Source organism: Xenopus laevis, chromosome 1L, assembly GCF_017654675.1.
Source record: "Xenopus laevis strain J_2021 chromosome 1L, Xenopus_laevis_v10.1, whole genome shotgun sequence".
NCBI lineage: Eukaryota > Metazoa > Chordata > Amphibia > Anura > Pipidae > Xenopus > Xenopus laevis.
The window spans coordinates 132340465-132359977 of NC_054371.1; the positions used below are offsets into that span (position 1 = coordinate 132340465).

Consider the following 19513-nt stretch of genomic DNA (forward strand, 5'->3'; position numbering starts at 1 on the left):
AAGTCCAATCATGTGTAGTGTCTATTACTGCAATTCAGTGACTCTGCGAGGAAAGCAGCTGTAGGGAGAGTAAATAGCCTGCCACGCCTGCAAGAATCATACAGCTGGGTTCTCCAGATGTTATACATGAACTGAAGTGTCCCGCTGGCTAGCCAACACTTAATTATGGGTTTCAGGTCATAGGCTAGAAGTGCAGTCTAAGAAATGTCAAAATAAGAGGGTTTATTTACCACGCAGTTGCCTTGCGTCGCTTCGTGACCTTTCATATTCCAGATATTTGTGCTTAAAGTGATGCTGACACTAACAAAATATTATTCAAACTATTAATGTACATCGAAAATTCCCTATAGCTTATGTTGATCATCTTTCACTGATAGGGCTGCTTTTGTAAGTTATTGTTACTTGAAGTTCCTAAACCTGACTGTTTTGCCAACCTGACTGTCCCTTCTGTCAGTTTCTAATGCAAACAGACTACTGAAGCTCAAATATGACAGCCACTTCATAGTGGAACACGGGGAATCAGATAGGTAATGTAAAAGTGTCTGCAGATAATTTTATGGCAAAATTATAGATAGCATGCAAAGACAATATTATGATAGATATAAAAAAAAATAATTCTGATGTCAGCTGCTATTTGCACTTCAGCATAGCTGCACTGAGCACCCATGGTGTCTATATATGCAGGGGAAGCAAAACAAGCTTGTGATAGTTTCAGGGTTCCCATAGTGGCCTGAGGCAGTGCTGTCCAACTAGTGGCCCGTAAACCATGCCCCCTTTGTGTGGCCTTCTCCACACGAAAGTCTGACTGCTGTGACTGTTTACCTTGTGTAAACTTCAAAGGTATCAGTACTGAGATTAACTGAGATCCTGCATTGTTCACACATGTAACCCTATGCATTTCTCACACCTGTAACACCTCTATTGTTCATACCCCTAAAGCCTTGTACTGTTCTCAGACCCAGACTGAAACTGCCCATATTGTTCACACCTCATACAAACTGCTGGAGGGGCACCAGTGATCCTGTCTCCTGCTGTTGTCTGCCCGCCCTATGTGTGCCATATTCTGCCCACCCTGTGTGTGCCATACTCTGCCTGCCCTAAGATCCTTGTGTGTCATACTCTGCCATCCCTATGCGCCCTGTGTGTGCCATACTCTGTCTGCCCTACACTATCTGTGGGACGTTAGCCTGGTAGGGTTTGTTCTGGGGGTTTGTTAGCATTTGGAAATTGCTGTTAGGGGCACCTCTAGTGTTTTTATCATGTACTCAAGGGTGCTGTGTTATCCACAAGGGATAAGGCAGCATATGGATTTAAGGGTATGCATTAATATGACTTACATTTTTCACATATGAGTGATGAGTGATATCCCTGCAGTGAGCACCAACCATTTGGCTTTTTGGTGTGCCACCACAATTAATATGGGCATGGTTTTGTGGTAACATGGGTGTGGTTAAAAGTGGTGTGGTTTAAAAACAGGGAGTGGTCAACACCGGCTTCCATTATTGGCCCTCCACCACATAGGCCAGGAAAATCCTGGCCCGCAGAAGTTGGACAGCACTGGCCTATGGAATAGGACACAGACAATGGGGTATATTTATCAAAGAGTGGTTAGAGATCGCCACAGTCCTCTCCATTCATTTCAAAAGGTGTTTTTTATCAAAGGATGAATTTTCACTTTCACATATTGATAAATACTCTTTTAAAATCCCATAGAAATGAATGGAGAGTGGCGGAATTTCACTCTAGACGACTATGGCGATCTCTAACCACTCTTTGATAAATATAACCCAATGAATTAGATAGGTGCTCTGCCTTCAAGGCTCTATGCATCAGCCCCTAACAGATCAGAGCAGGAGGAGCACAGAATAGTCTAGATAACTTGAAATAAACTGTTTTATTAATGTGTCAGGCCCCCACACTTGATAAAGGGCAACCAGCAGGCAGCATCTAATGGGACAAGTATACATCTCATTAGTTGCTATAAGTTAACAAACATGAGCCAAGCCATGACCTTTATTAAATGACCCCTTTGTGTCACTGTAAATGTATTAATAGTGTTGGTGGCTATGTTCCTAGTGTTCCTTGTTGGAGAATGTCGGGAGGTTTAAATCTAAATTGTTTTCAACACATCATTTCTAGAATTAACACTGGCATAGCTGTGGCCAATGATTACAATTTACATTATATTTTAAAGTCTTGGTGTGTCCTTGGTAACCTAAACTATGGGTCTAGAAATGCCTGAAGAAAGATATCCCACGTTTTTAATTAGCTGCTTTCATCAATCCGGGGTGCACTTTTATCATGGACATTGTAAGGTAGTTTATGGATTGTAAGTCATATTTGCTGCAGTATTATTAAGTTTTTCTCTTGACCAAAATAATAAGAAACTTGGCAGCTAAAATGGATAGCATAAACTGTACAGATGTAGTTGTTATACCTGGAGAAATGACCAGACTGTTGCTAAAGAAAGCACTGTTTTAGTTGTATACTATTCATGAACTCTTACACTGGGCTAGTAATCATTGACATTTCTAATGTAATCACCTGGTCAGTGTAGATTTGAAAAAAACAGGCAAATATATGGTGAGGATAAGCACTAAGCCTGGATAAAACTCTTAACTAGGATGTTCTTGCTATTTTGAGACAACATCTTTAATATGACCAAAACATGTTTGAGAATAGGGCTTCCAATGAGTATGGCAAAGTCAACATCAAGACCTAACTGTCACCTCCTCACATTTCCAAACATTTTATCACAGTCCAAATTTAGAACAAAAATATGCAAAAAGCTACATAAGCAGTATCCTGCCAGAGGAGTTGTGACCACTTTAATTTGGCCAAACATGTAGATGACATCATTTTGTCAGTAAATGGTTTGATCCACTGTTTTGCCAGCCAACTGAATGACTAGACCCTTTAGCAGCCCTTTCAGCCTTTGATAGGTCTATCAAACCATTGCAATCATCTTACATGGAACAACAAGCAGGACTCTATCAGATTAATATGGACTTTTGGTCATTGGCAGAGGTCTTTCCAGTCTGGGTGAATTGAAAATACAGCATAGAATTTACCTGTCAAAAAATTGTATTGAATGACAAAAAATCATAAAAACAACCTAATAAATTTCAACCCCAAGAGGTGTATTTATTAGGCAGCCTGATTTTTGCTTGAGCTTTTCCCCTGGTGAAGACCCCTAATAGGGTTGAAACTGGTCATGGTATTTTTACGACTATTTTTTGTTGTACTTTGTATTAGTTCTAAAGGGCCAACTCCCTCAGCTTCATGTTTTGTGTTTTATTTTAATGAGTGTGCACTTCCTAACCTCTACCTAAATCTGAGTGAATGGGACTAGATCTGCAACATGAACCTGCACTGCTCCTTTGAACTCAGAAATGACTTAATATTCTTTGGCTACAAATGAAAGCACAACTTTGTCTGTGCATAATGGATCAAATCAATAAAATGTATGTTTTTAAAACTGCCATAGAAACAGCCACCTAGTATTATCAATCATTCTTGAAATGACTCCAGAAAGAAACCAGTAATGAGGAATATATACCTACTGGGGTAAATAAAAAACTTGACTGGTTGAAAAATAGTCTTTAAAAAAAATTAATAAGATACATTATTGGAACCTGGCAGTGAAATACAACAGATGAAAGGGTGGAATGAGGACAAAACCAATATCTAGGAGCACTGGTGATTTATAAAGGTTGAGTCTGCTTGTTACATCTGTTGCCCTTGTATGAGCTTAGTGATGATGTCATAACCAGCTCATGGATAAACTTCTTTCTAAACAAAAGCTGGTTGAAATCTATCTATCCTGCTCTTTCTTAGCACTTTCTCCCAGACCTTGGTGTTGTGTTTGCTGTGAATTTGTGTTATTTCGTTTATTTTACTTTTCATATCCAGGTCTTTTGCTATGCACCGCTTGCGTTACCTACAATAGTATTTCCATTTTTGTGTTACTCTGTCTGTGTTGCACAAAATAAAATCCCCATTAAATGCAGCCGTATGAAGTAAATGTTTGACTATGTGTTAGCTAATGGCATCATACAGTCCCATTTGCCTCTACTAGTGTTGCAGAAAAAAAAATGTGTGTTGAGCATTTTACTGTAATCTTCCCAGTGTATTCAACTGTTGCAAAGAAGTCTGCAAATAATCGTTGCTAGCAACAGATGAACTACTTTTATGGAAGTGTTTCATCAACTGTAAAATAAAGAAGCAGAAAATAAAGGTAATTGGAAAGCCAATGATTATGCAGTTATACACTAAGTACATTAAGCAAATGTTTTCCTTGCCAGCCATTAGCTACAGCAGTTTTCCACCATTTTCGTCTCTCTTCTCTTCCAGCCATTTTTGTCTCTCCTTCAGCCAGGCACTTTCCTGCCATAGCAAGTCATACAGATTGTGTTCCATTAATTCATACTGCAAACCACACTGTTTAAACTATGCATAATTCTTCTAAATAGGAGGAAAGATTTTGGTGGCCATGGAACAGCAGCAAAGGCTTTTGGGGGTGGGGGAGCAACAGAAGGCTACCTACTTACATGCCAAACAAATGCCTTTGGACTTTGCTCCAAATCCACTATTTTGGGATTTGGCCTAATCCTGAATCCTTTGTGAAAGATTTATCCAAATACCAAACTGAAACCTAAACCTAATTGGCATATGCAAATTATGGCAGGGAAGGGTGAAAGAGAACCATATGATTTTTAAGGATTCCTTTCAGCCAGACACAAGGATCCGGCCAAATCCTGATGAAAAAGGCCGAATCCTGGCTGAATACCAAACCAAATCCTGGATTCGGTTCATCCCTACTCTAAGGCATTGAGATAAGTAACAATATTTATTGTTAGCTTCCTATTTAGTATTGTAACCAGCACTGTAACAGTCAAATGCTGGAATCCATGAAATAGAAAAGTATATGATTCACCAAGATAATTCATGAGGGAGCAGAATGTTGTTTCTTGCTAAACTGCCAAGTTACACTTTGTTGGGGCTGAGAGAAGAATTGAACATCACTACATATTCCAAAAAAATAATAATAATAATTACTTCCAAAAACCATGATCAGTTCAATTTCCAGCTAGTGTAAACACAATTCTAATTGCAGTTTTTTTTTACCAAGAACAATGATATTAGTTGCAGTCAATTAACTGTCTAAATTAGGACTTAATATGTTCTTTAACATCACAATGCATATATTTCCATACAGTTTTTTGGGGCTCCTTGGGCTCTTCCAATGATGTTGCTGATCTTTCTCTGGCCAGCACTCTAACTTGTACACTAGGTGCCAAAAGACATGTATGTAACATGCCCGGTGCCATCAGAACAAGAGAATGGTGGATAGAGGATAATCTTAGTGTACCGCAGGCAGCATTCATAAAACATATGTTTTCGTGGCCTTTAATTCATCTGCTACTTACCAGAGGCTCCAGCTCCTTGCGGTCAACAAGGTTCAGTTCTGTTACAAAGTAGTAAAAGTGCTTGTAGCAGGTATTGACGTGGGCTTCTGCTCCCATCATGATGATGCGGTCAAAGTGATGAATGTAGACATGCACAAAGACCCGGAACAGCCTGCACAGGATTTTTTTGCAGATTTGAAGAAAGTTCTTTGGGAAAGGCACTCCTATGATTACAGAGAGAAAATAAAATCAAGCTTTCTTTTTGTGTGTGTTTTTTTATTGCTTACCATTATAGGCTTAAATTATTTAGCTGCCCCACTGTTAACACATACATCCTATATATATACTATATATATATATATATATATATATATATATATATATATATATATTATATATATATATATACATATTTTGGTTTTTTTTACAAAAATATTTATGATAGCTTCTACTATAGGTGGAGAAAGGACAGCCTTTAATCTTCATCAAGGCATTCATTGGGGCTGCTCGGTTTGGTCCCATTTTGCACTTTGCTTCTTGCCACCATTGTAAAAAAAAAGGCCCATTCACACAAAAGACATTGTGATTGCATTTAAGCTGGCTGTAGTTTAAATCAGATGCAAGTGCTTTATATAACGGTGCTTTACCCAAGGGTATAAGTGTAATACCATTATCAGTATGACTTTACAAATCTCCCTTTTATAAAGTAATTAAGTACAGTAGAATCAAAGCAGATGCTATGAAAGGTTTCGAGGCGTAAAAAAGGATTTGCAGGCATTAGGGGAACTTGCCAGAACATAAGAAGCAGCAATAGGTCTGATGAAAGTACTCTGCACTTTATACACTTGTGCCTGCAAAAAGAAAGAAGCAGGTTAATCTGTGATTAGAGCGTATGTACAGAGTCTTAGCATGCAGAGGAATGCAGCTTATGAGCAGGCAATCTTTCAAGGTGACCAGTGGCTGTGAATAATTAAATAGCCTCTCAATAAATGACCCTTAAATAATCTGATCATTAGAACAATTTCTCATCTTGCTCTTACATACACTTGATTAATGCATAGCTTGTGCAAACGGTGCCCTGCCACTCACTGACTTGTGGCTTAATACTCTGCTGCCTTTTCTTACACTTCAAATACAAAATGCTGCATTGTTAAACAAATTGAGAATGTGAGGCTAATCTCTTACAGAGAACTCATTGTAAGCCCTCATTGAACTGACAGCTCTGTCATCGCAAATACTGTACCTGGCAGATAACATAGCTGGCATCTAGCAATTTCTGAGCACATTCTTAGGTAAGTGCCTACTGTTGGCATACTGCTTTGCTTTAGAGTATATACAGTATGTAAGTAATATTTTTAGGTATATATCAACCACGTTTTATATAGTTCTGTGTACAATTAAACGGCAAAACTCCCTATAACTACTGGCAGCTGTACACCATTGTAGGGAGCAGGAATCACACTGCCTGTGGCACATATTAAGGAATTCATTAGTGAACCCAATTGTCCTTTTCTTTTTAGACACTCCTTCCTTCCGCGCGTACTCGGTTGCGCAGGGTTACGCGCGATCACACAAGCGCGTCTTTGGTTACGCACGCGCGTCCTCGGTTACGCATGGTTACGCACGGTTACGCACGCGCGTCCTCGATTGCGCGCCGTTGCGCACAGCTGCGGTGGGGACCTAAGTTGACAACGGCCAGCTGGGTTGCCTGGGGCAACTGACAGACCTGACCCGACATTGGTGGGAAGGCTGAAACTATGGAGTGTGACTAACCACATTTAAATGACAGGAGTATCTGTGCTATACACCTCATGATGCCAGGCACAAGGCAGGCAATAAGGACATGCTCCTTTGCACATTCTTTGTTATGAAAGTTGGGCTGCTGAGAGGGTGCCCAGATAAATTCGGGAAATTCTGGGAAAATGGATTGCATATATGAACTGCTCTTTTACTCGGTTATAGTGAATGTCCAATCCGACTACACATATCTTCTATTTCCTCTCTGATCTTTCCTTGGTACCGGTATATGTTGTATGTTAGACATAGAAAAAAGAAGAAGAAGAAAATTGATCAATGCACATTCCCTGGTCCCCTGTCATATCAGTAATCTATGCAGATGCATGTATTTACAAAGACAGGGGTTTTTTAGTTACAAAATTCTGATCATAAGATTGATAAGCCACCATACCACGTCAAGGTAAAACCCATATGGCGGTCCCGAACTATTTACCTCTGGTCATAATTTCAAATGCTAAAGCCTCCCGGCATAAGAGCATTACCTGAAAAATAAGGTCTCCCGACCTGGGCATTGGTTTTCATCATAGGGCTTAGTCCTCCCCCGCCATTAGCTTTCAAAGGGGAGAGATAACCTAGACCCCAGCATTGGTTCCATGAGATTAATCCTCCCCCGCTTGCGGCTTTTAAGAGAGAGAAACTGCCCAGACCAACACCCATTTCCAAAGGCATTGTTCCACCATTTAAAGAGACAGGTGTGGGGGTGCTACAACCACATGGAAGCCTGGCCTGCAGCATAGCTGCTGAACTTCCGAACAGAATAGATCTGCTACAATACAAAATGCATATGTTGTATGTTACTTTAAAATTAAAAAAACAATAAAGATAAAAATAAGTTAGGGGGCTGAAGAGGGGACACCTACTTGCCCCCCCCAACCTGCCCTGCAGCAAGCACTCTATTCATATGGAAAGTGCAGGCCATTTCACTCTGCATTCTGAAGCGCAATGTGCATGGTGGCAGGGTGCAAAGTTCAAAAAACACCAGGCTTGCCATGCTCCCTACCCCTTTTAGGATGTGACTCCATGTTCCCCCTATATAACATTACATTTTTTCCTACAACTGAACATGCTTATTAAATGAAGGTTCTAACCCAATGTGTTGGTCTTGAAGCTAACTCTCAAAATAATTTTGATGCCTTGAGTCTAAAAGGTTTTTAAACAAACGGTCTGTCTCTACAAGCACTCTGTGAGAGACGGTCACCAACAACAACCAACCATGGATCTGTTGAGACTTGCAGAATTAGAAAATATGCATAGCTCCCAACATTTGCCTCCACCTCTGATCTACCCAACCCATACCCATACACTGAAGACACGATTCTTGCTTTATTATTACCAGCTGTTTCAGGAACCAAACCCTCAGCACCAAACCCTGCCTCGTGCCTTATCCACCTGTGAACCTGGCCTGTCCCATTCAAGCTGGGCCCAATGTGGGACATGAAAATGTGACTCTGCCTTGGTTGCATACTGATATAAAGTCTATTTTTTAAGATATACACATTCCAATATTAAACAAACCTACTGTTGCTCCTCTGTGCCCACAATGCTTTGCAACCTAGTTCCAGCTGGCAGAAATGTCTTTAAGGAGCACAGAGAGGTTCCTGAAACAGCGGGTAATAATAAAGCAAGAATCGTCAGAAGCCAAAATTGAACAAACTGTTTGTCTTTCTGCTTATGCTTGTTGCACAGCGTGTTACTATTTTTCATCCTTCACTGAGCCAAACAATGTTTTTTTCCTATCATATTCTGCTTCATACATCCTCGATTATGCTTCTATAGCTTCTTCAGTCATGCATAACAGGGCCAGCTTGCTGCTTTGCCAGGAGGGTTTATATCAGGAGAAGAAAAAAATCCAAGCATGAAACAAGTTTATTTTCTAATATAAAACACATTCAGTTGAGCTCATGTCCCAGTATAGCTTTTTAATAAATAACATCGTCCACGTGTATTTTTTCTTCACTAATCTGATTAAACGGCCCATGAATAATGCCCAACTTCTACAACAGAATAACCAGAATTGTGTTTCTATTACATATTGAGAGAGACAAAAATAACTGAAATATGCTATTTGTATTTAATCCGAATACTCTAAATATATTCAAGGGACATTATGCAGCAATAGTAGCTTTAAATCTTTCAGGCTTAATATGAATGAGTCTTTCATACATCAGCTAAAATTAGCCACTCCAGACCAAAGCAAGTCGGTAGATTGTATGGTTAGTTTAACCTGTAATTAATCTCAGAAAGCCTTCATTTACTTACTGACATTGGATAACAGGCTATGTCACACTTAAAGAGACAGTTATCCAAACAGAGTAGCAGCATTCTGATTGCTGCAACAGTGGTTGCAAAAAGTAAATTTTAGCTGTTCCACCTAAAGATACATAAACCACATCCTCTTCAGGGTTTAGTGTGCCCAAAGCATGTAGTAACACCAACACAATCCCCATCCCCACCACGTGCACCTACCCATACACACATGCACCCTTGAGCCGCACACATGCCTCCAAGTGCAAAAGAGGGCACCATGGCTGTAGAGCTGTCCACATTTTATATTGAGCAACTAGGGGATTTGCAGCACTCTCTCAAAATGTTTCCAGGTCTTCGGTGTAAGCGGAAGTGACATCACTCACATGCGCAGAACCTCTCCTGAAGCCACAGAAACCGCACTGCACACAGGGCCGCCATTAGAAATCACGGGGCCCCGTACAACAAAATTTTTGGGGCCCCCTGGGCCCCGCCCACACTGACGACCAAGCTCCGCCCCATATCCCGCCCACATCGCAGTTAAAAGACCACACAGACATCAGCGCTAAAAAAGTAACCCCCCCCCCACACAAGTTGTAAAAAGCTATTGATGGTCAGGGCCCCCTTATAAAAAAAATTGGGGCCCCAAAAAAAAAAAATTTAATTTTTTTTTTTTAAAAAACATTGGTGGCAGGGGCCCCCTGTTAAAAAAAACTTGGGGCCCCAACAAAAAAAAATGTAAAAAAAACTAAAAAATAAACAAACATTGGTGGCAGGGGCCCCCTTCTAAGTTAAAAACAAATTGGGGCCCCAAAAAAAATTTGAAAAAAAATTAATTTTTTTTTGAAAAAAAAAAAAACATTGGCGGCAGGGGCCCCCTTATAAGTTAAAAACAAATTGGGGCCCCAAAAAAAAATTTGAAAATTTTTTTATTTTTTTTGAAAAAAAAAAAAAACATTGGCGGCAGGGGCCCCCTTATAAGTTAAAAACAAATTGGGGCCCCAAAAAAAAAATTTGGAGAAAAAAAAATTTTTTTGAAAAAAAAAAAATGGTGGCAGGGGCCCCCTTACAAGTTAAAAACAAATTGGGGCCCCAAAAAAAATTTAAAAAAATAATTTTTTTTTGAAAAAAAAAAAACTGGTGGCAGGGGCCCCCTTACAAGTTAAAAAAATTTGGGGCCACCAAAAAGAAAATTAATTTTTTTTTAAAAAAAAAAAACCCAAAAAAAAACAATGGTGGCAAGGGGCCCCTTACGAGTTAAAAAAAAAATTGGGGCCCCAAAAACAAAAGTTTTAAAAAAAAGATTGGTGGCAGGGGCCTATAGAATATTAAAATAATACATTGGTGGCCAGGGGATTAAAAAAAAAAAAACACAAACTGGTGTTCAGTAGAATTGAACTCATGGCTTCAGTACTTCAACTTCGCCTCCTTTCGTGACTTCGGGTCTTTTCACCGCTTCAGGACTTCGGCTTCGGCTGTTTTCGTGACTTCGGGTCTTTGCGCTGCTTCAGGACTTCGGCTTCGGCTGTTTTCGTGACTTCGGGTCTTTTCGGCGCTTCGTGACTTCGTGACTTCGGCTTTTTCCGTGACTTCGGGTCTTTTCGTCGCATCGGCTTCGGCTTTTCGGCACTTCCGCATTCGGCACTGAAGAGGCAAGACGTACGGCTCGGGCGCTCGTAAGGGGGGCCCGGATCTTCAAAAAAATGCAGCGCTGCCGGGCCCCCCTTCATGCCCGGGCCCGGTACGCTTGTCCCCCCTGTCCCCCCCTGATGGCGGCCCTGACTGCACACATTGGATGTATGCCTGCACAATGTGGAGAATCGTAAGAAATCGGGAGAATGAAAAAGAGTGATCGGAGACTGGTAACTGGCTTTACAGCTCTGTGACTGAGAGTTTTGCAAAGCAAAACCTTTTTGGTTCAATAGAAGCTTTGGTGTTGAGGTGGGTAAGAAAAGATGTGATTTAAGGCTTTCAAGTTAGCTGGGACAGCCAAATCATTTACTCACACATGAGTAAATTCAAAAGAGACTAGAACATGTTAAGATAAACAAAGGTCCGGGGGCCAGATGGTATTCGTCCCAGGGTACTTAGCGAGTTTAGCTCTGTGATTGCCAAACCTCTTTACTCAATTTTTCAGGATTCATTGAGATCTGGCATAGTGCCGAGAGACTGGGGAATTGCTAATGTGGTGCCTCTATTCAAAAAAGGATCCCGTTCTCAGCCTCAAAACTATAGGCCAGCTAGTCTGACGTCAGTGGTAGGAAAGCTTTTCAAAGGGTTAATAAAGGATAAGATACTGGACTTCATAGCAAATCATAATACTATGAGTTTGTGCCAGCATTGTTTTATGCGTAATAGATCTTGCCAGACTAACTTAATTTCTTTTTATGAGAAGGTAAGTAGACACCTCGATTCTAGGATGGCAGTGGATGTGATTTACTTATACTTTGCTAAAGCATTTGATACAGTGGCACACAAAAGGTTACTGGTTAAATTAAGGAATGTTGGCCTGGAACATAGTATTTGTACCTGGATAGAGAACTGGCTAAAAGATAGACTACAAAGAGTGGTGGTAAATGGAACATTTTATAATTGGACCAGTGTTGTTAGTGGAGTACCGCAGGGCTCTGTACTAGGTCCCTTGCTTTTCAATATGTTTATTAATGACCTGGAGGTGGGCATTAAAAGTACTGTTTCTATTTTTGCAGATGATACTAAATTGTGCAGAACTATAGGTTCCATGCAGGATGCTGCCACTTTGCAGAGTGATTTGTCTAAGTTGGAAAACTGGGCAGCAAACTGGAAAATGAGGTTCAATGTTGATAAATGCAAGGTTATGCACTTTGGCAAAAATAATATAAATGCAAGTTATACACTAAATGGCAGTGTGTTGGGAGTTTCCTTAAATGAGAAGGATCTAGGGGTTTTTGTAGATAACACGTTGTCTAATTCTGGGCAGTGTCATTCTGTGGCTACTAAAGCAAATAAAGTTCTGTCTTGCATAAAAAAAGGGCATTAACTCAAGGGATGAAAACATAATTATGCCTCTTTATAGGTCCCTGGTGAGGCCTCATCTGGAATATGCAGTGCAGTTTTGGACTCCAGTCCTTAAAGGAGAAGGAAACCTAGTCGGCACAAAAACCCTCCCCCCCCTCCCGTGTGTTGCCCACCCTCCGATGACGCCATCTTCTTCCAAGCGATCTTCTTCCTGCTTTGATCGGCGCATGCGCAGTAGGAGCATTTTGCCGGTACAATCTACTGCGCATGCGCCAAAAGTCACAAAGTGAAATCGGAAAACGTTGTGACTTTTGGCGCATGCGCAGTAGATCCGTACCGGCGAAATGCTCCTACTGCGCATGCGCCAAAACGCCAGTCAAAGCAGGAAGAAGATGGTGCCTGTGAACTCCGTGGACTGGACCTGCGCAGAAGGGTAAGTAACAAGTTAGGGGCATTTGCCCAGTGGGACAGGTAGGCCAGGGGGGAGGAGGGAGGGTGGGCAAAAAACGGGAGGGCGGGAGGGTTTTTGCGCCGACTGGGTTTCCTTCTCCTTTAAGAGGGAAATAAATGAGCTGGAGAGAGTGCAGAGACATGCAACCAAACTGGTAATAGGGATGGAAGACTTACATTATGAGGGTAGACTGTCAAGGTTGGGGTTGTTTTCTCTGGAAAAAAAGACGCTTATACTTTACAAGTACATTAGAGGACATTATGGACAAATAGCAGGGTTCTTCACAGTGAGGACAGTGAGGTTGTGGAATGCACTGCCGGGTGATGTTGTGATGGCTGATTCAGTTAATGCCTTTAAGAGTGGCTTGGATGATTTTTTGGACAGACATAATATCAAAGGCTATTGTGGCTATTGTTAGTTCAGGTATGGGTATATAGAATTTATGTGAAAGTAGGGAGGGGTGTGTGTATGGATGCTGGGTTTTCATTTGGAGGGGTTGAACTTGATGGACTTTGTCTTTTTACAACCCAATTTAACTATGTAACTAACTATGTAACTAGGGAAAGAAAGGCAGAGAGGTATGTGTCCGCACCCCCACCAGCACCACCGTTGCACCCTAGGCCCACAACTAAATGGATATGCCCACAAAGTGGCTACAGAATTAGATGGTGAGGGGGAGTGCAGTGGGAAGTGCAGAATGGAAAGTGAAAGTAGTTGCCTGCCCCATCTCTATGCTTGAGGCTATATGATTGACAACTAAGATTTTTAAGAACCTTTTATAACAGGTATGGATGTTTTAATAGACAAAGAATTTGGGTTTCATGTTTAATTTAAAAAGGGCTTTTATTATGCAGCTTTTTATGTCTGGGTGACAGGTCCCCTTTAAATAACCAGTTCAGTGTGATTAAAACAGATTTCCCTTTCCACATTTTACACAATTGGTTTTAACGGTATAGTCTGCGTATAATACTCAGGAAACAAATTAAACTGCTTATTAAATGAAACCGGTGACAAGACATTGGGGCTAATTAGGACAAACTTTCTTTTTTTGCTGATACTTTCATTAAATGTAGAGCCCCCTTACAGCATGCACATTGTAGAGAACTGAGCTTGGCTAAGGATTTATGAGACCCTGTTTTAAGAAGTTCCCTGAGGCCCGGAATATAAAACGTTATATGTGTAAGGACCCTATGGCTGGAAGAGCAGTGTGATTATAATTTGAAGAGTTCACTAGGACAGGCTGCATAGGTCTATAAGTAAGCAATAGCATAATATCTTGCTCATCAACAGAACTCCATTACATTTTTTGTAGTAGGTTTTCATTAATTTTTTTCCAAAAAAAAATATTGGCTGGGTATCTGTAATGTATATATGTAACATTTGTCCCTGTTCTGTGAACTTCAGGGCTGTAATTAGGTTTGGAGTCCAAGAAACCCTTTGCTTGTGGTTGGTGCAAGCGCCGGAGGCACTTGCACAGTGTCTTGAGATCTACTGATCACCAGCTAAAGGTCTACTGGTAGATCCCGATCTAGCTCTTGGGCACCCCTGGTTTAGAGTCTGCACCTGAATTACTGAGCTGCCAGACTGAAACACCAGAGACAGGAACATTCAACTTTAAACTTAGATTTTGGAAAAACAGTAAAAAATAAATAATGGAAAGTAATTGAAAAAAGTCTTTATTTCTGGGTACAATCTAAAAACAACTGATTTGAAAAAAGTGTTTGGAAGGTGAACAACCCATTCAATGCACTGGATCTTGAGCATCAGAATAAAGGGGAACTCCACAAAAACATAACTTAAGCTTTTTGAAAAGTAAACATAATCTCCAGCAACTTTGCAATATACATCAATTAAAAAATATGCAGACTTGATTTTTAATAGATTCTGACAGTTCCCAAAGCCTAGGCCCCTGCTCTTCTGCTGATCTTTCTGACTACTTTTCTGAGCTGGCTGACTACTGTTACATTGTATCAGCAGCCATCTGTCCTTAGCCTGCATCCTGCAAACCCCAGAATTCCCTGCCCACATGATTTCAATAAGGAAAGGAACATCACAGTGCAATGCATTGTGGGTTATGTAGTTCCTGCATGCTGTCTGTAAGCTGTGGAATCGTTGTTACAATTTGTAACATCTGTGTTTTAGTCCCTCCTTCCCTGCCAGGATTACAAATGATGTAGAAAGAGAAGAAATGTTAACCAGCTCATAGAAAATGGCACATTTTGAAGAAAAAGCTAACTGTGATGGGTATTTAAGAGTTTTCTGTGTTATGTGGGCCTCTTTATCAAATTTCGGTTTGGAACATAGTTCCAAACAGCATACAATTTACTGATAACACTGTAAGATTCCCCTTCTTATCACTATTATTAGAAATAAGTATCAAAGCAGGGTGTTTACATTAATTGTAAAAATTACGTACAAATTACTGATTGATACAGGAGGTATGGAGGGACTTGCTCATTGGAGCTAACAACCTTAAAGAGGAGAAGATGGCATTAGATATTATTAAAGGAAAACGGTACAGAATTTGTAATTAATATTCAGGACTGCAGCTGACTGTTGGTGGTCATTGACAAAAATTATTTTTAAACAATTAACTGATTTTATATCAAATCTGTGGCCATAACGTCAACTCCTGAATTTAACTGTTCCCATCTGGTAGTTAGCTTCATGACCACATGTTTGATTATTTAAGATTAAAATGGTTATATTACATATGATGTCGGTGGCAGTTTTCCCACCAGACCAGTACTATGGAACAGATTGAGATTTGTTTCTGTAGAACAATTTGTGCTGCTACTAAAGAACCAGTATTGACTTCTCTTGGAAATGGAAATTTACTTCTCTTGGAAAGAATGTTTGTCAGCTAAATGGGAAATATGTAGTGCAGAATAACGTCTTGGTGAAATGTTACAAATAAATCCAGCACTTGCCCCTGCTTGCAAAGTAATAAACTCAGAAGACAGGGAGAACCTAAACCCAGAGTATTGAATAATATATATAAAAATTACAATTACAAACTAAATATAATAATAATGGCTTTACAACTTAAGACTGGCACTGGTTAAATTTAATGAGGAAAAATGTATCTCCAAATTTAACTAATTTCACCGCAGACTCTAGTACAGGTATGGGACCTGTTATCTAGAATGCGCGGGACCTGGGGTTTTCTGGGTAATGGATCTTTCCATAATTTGGATCTTCATACCTTAAGTCTACTATAAAAAAATGTAAACATTAAATAAACCCAACAGGCTGGCTTTGCCTCCAATCAGGATTAATTAAATCTTAGTTGGGATCAAGTACAAGCTACTGTTTTATTATTACAGAGAAAAAATAAATCATTTAAAAAAATATGGATTATTTTAATAAAATGGGGAGGCCTTTCTGTAATTCTGAGCTTTCTAGATAAAGTGTTCAGGATAACGGATCCAATCACTGTAGCTATTCCATCAGATCAAATATAAACTTTACATTTTGTAAAATTCCACTGAATTGCGTGAAGCAGCTGCTTGGTGCAGGAATGAAACAGTTTGGTTGTTTTAATGACAAATTGAGGCTACTACCTGTTTGTTCATTTCAAAGAAACACACAAAAGTCTATTTCCAGAGATGTGTACAACGATGAAATTAGAAAGTATTAGCACAATACATCACACATGGCCACTTTAACTCCATGCTTCACTATATAAAATAATATGTATGGTGCAATGAATGTGTAGTCAGAAAGAACCACTTTGACTCAAGAATTTCTTCTCTGCCTGAACTTGTCTCAATGACTTTAATGTGAGGAGTAAATCACTACACACATCTTACTAATTATACCCTTTACAAAATGACACCACTCTTTTTATACCAATCTTTTCTCAAGTATTTCGCCTCGATTTCATAGGCCTTAATGGGCAGTATGTGCCCTGGGGGGCTGTGACATAATGGTGCACTTATCTTGAGCAAAGCAAAATACTTCATAAAGATCACAACTTTGTTATGGGTTCTGCTTGCTGATTTCAGTAATGGCGAGGAATAGTGTTAAACTATGGCTTCACAGAGATAGGTAGATAGACAGACATACTGACGGATTCATAGATAGATGGACACAGACAGACAGATAGACGATAGATATATATGTAGATAGATGGATGATAGATAAATAGATGGAGAGATAGGTTGACAAACTGTCAGATTTGTAGATAGACAGATAGATGGATAAATAATAGATAGATAGATAGATAGATGATATGTAAATAGATGATAGATAGATTGATAGATAGATAGATAGATAGATAGATAGATAGATAGATAGATAGACAGATAGATATGTAGATAGATGATAGATAGATAGATAGATAGATAGATAGATGCTATATAAATAGATGATAAATAGATAGATGGATAGATAGATAGATAGATAGATAGATGCTATGTAAATAGATGATAGATAGATCGATAGATAGATAGATAGTGGTTTTCCACCTCTGCCAATGTTTAATACCAGTCACTACTGGAGGAGAGGCAGGAGAGACAGAATGGGTGGATTAGGGTTGGATCTAGGGGGGGGGGGGCGGTTGTGGCGACATTGTAAATTGGATAGGATTCAAAACTTAAATGGCCAAATTGGGAGTGTAAGTGAGCAAGGAGAAAGTTTGGGGAATTACACCTGAATGACATTGCCGGTAAATTTGTAATACCAGCCATGGCCTTACTGGTAATTTAAAGGCTAGGTGAGTGAAATAGCTGCTGAGCAGGCATTTATCAGGGATAAAATAATCATCAACACACTAAGTACAAGTATTGGACCTAATATCCAGAATGCTTGGGATGGATCTTTCTGCAATTTGGATCTTCAAGTCTACTAGAAAATCATGTAAACATTATATAAACCCAATGGGCTGGTTGTGCTTCCAATAAGGATTAATGTCATCTTAATTGGGATCAAGTACAATGTACTGTTTTTTATTACAGAGAAAAAGAAAAATCACTTTGGATCAAATTGATAAAATCGAGTCTATGGGAGACGTCCTTTCCATAATTCGGAGCTTTCTGGAAAACGGGTTTCCAGATAACGGATCCCATACCTGTATTAGAGAAGTATATATACTTATTTGTCAGGTGACTTTTTCTAGCAGAACCAGGCAGACATTTCTGGCACAAAATAATATTTCAGACATGTCAATGCTCCCAATAAAAAAAAAAAAACAAGTTCCTAATCCCTGCCTGCTATCGGCTCTGCAGCTTCACAATCTCCAGGGAACCTGGGAGGTCAGAGAACATTTAATAGTCTAATTTAGCTTTACATGCTCATTTGCTCCTTGTGCTTCCTTATCTGATTGCTTCACCTTTACAGTGGGCATTTGGCTTTCAGCAGGGGTCAAGAGCACTGCAATCTCTGCCAGGCAATCTCTGTCTATACGTATAAAAGGAGAATATATGGGCAGAATTACCTTCTGGATGCCTGTTAGCCCTCTATATGTATTTTACACTTGCTAATATGTCAGAACAGAAACTTATAGGGAGTTTATTTATTAAGCTGGGCACTGCATTTCACAGTAGATATTTGCCATGAAGCAGAATCTTGTCACTTCACAATGGTATTACACAGTGTTTTATGAGTGCTATTTTTAATCAGTTTATTTTCCTTTGTCAGAGTGCACCCTTACAACGTGTGGCCTTGCCCAAGCTTATGCAATAGGACAAGCAATGGCACCAGTGCAGGGCCAGGTCTGTCAGCTGCCCCAGGCAACCCAGCTGGCCGTGCGCGTGCGTAATTGTGCGTAACCGTGCGCAAACGAGGACGCGTGTGCGTAATCGTGCGTAACCGAGGACGCGCACGCGTAATTGTGCGTAGTCGTGCGTAACCGAGGACGCGCACGCGTAATTGTGCGTAATCGTGCGTAACCGAGGACGCACATGCGTAATTGTGCGTAACCCTGCGCAACCAAGGACGCACGTGCGTAGTCGTGCGCAAAGCCGAGCGCACCCACTTATGGTAACACTTGCCGGACTAGGGGTAGGCTGCATGTAAGGTAAGTGCCTGGCGCCCCCTCTTGTGCCTACCCCTAGTTCCGGCACACACATCTCTTTCATTTAGTTTATTCAGTGACTTTATGCAGCAGAAGCCAAAAAAAGAATAATTTGTCCTGGAAAAACTGTTATTACACAAAAAGTGTAACCCTCTGTGGTTACAGGGCAGGCGCAAGTACAAAAGCATAGCTGTGAGTTTCTGCCTTCTGACAAATCCAGACAAATGAGCCCCAAGAGGAGACAAAAGGAAGTGTTTAGGAAGTGCTTTTAACCAGTAAAAGGGAGGCCAGTTGCAAAGCGCACGCACTTGAGTGACCACAGGCTGTCACACTGGCTATTATACCATCTGTCAGCCTTTGTCAGTCTAATCTGTCTTCATGTCTCTATACTTTTACCATTTTCCCTTCTTCTTCAATACAATAATGGCCACATGTGGTATCGTAATGAGGGGAAACAAAATGAGTAAAGCTTTTTTTCCAGGAAGGAACTCGGTGTTAATCTGCACAGCCTTGTTTACATGATTAGTATATAGGCTTCACTGAATTATAACTCCACTGTCGCTGCTTAGAACACGTTTCCCATTGTGAGAGATCACACTA

At 40.2% G+C, this 19513-nt stretch overlaps 1 protein-coding gene across 1 annotated transcript in view; it reads right to left on the reverse strand.

Moving 5' to 3' along the window:
* mob3b.L (MOB kinase activator 3B L homeolog) overlaps nt 1-19513 on the reverse strand; it is a 66419-nt gene that overhangs the window by 14283 nt on the left and 32623 nt on the right. Inside the window, exon 3 of the mRNA XM_018257728.2 lies at nt 5430-5632. Within this exon, the coding sequence (XP_018113217.1) occupies nt 5430-5632 (203 nt within the window). The remainder of the gene's footprint in view (nt 1-5429; nt 5633-19513) is intronic.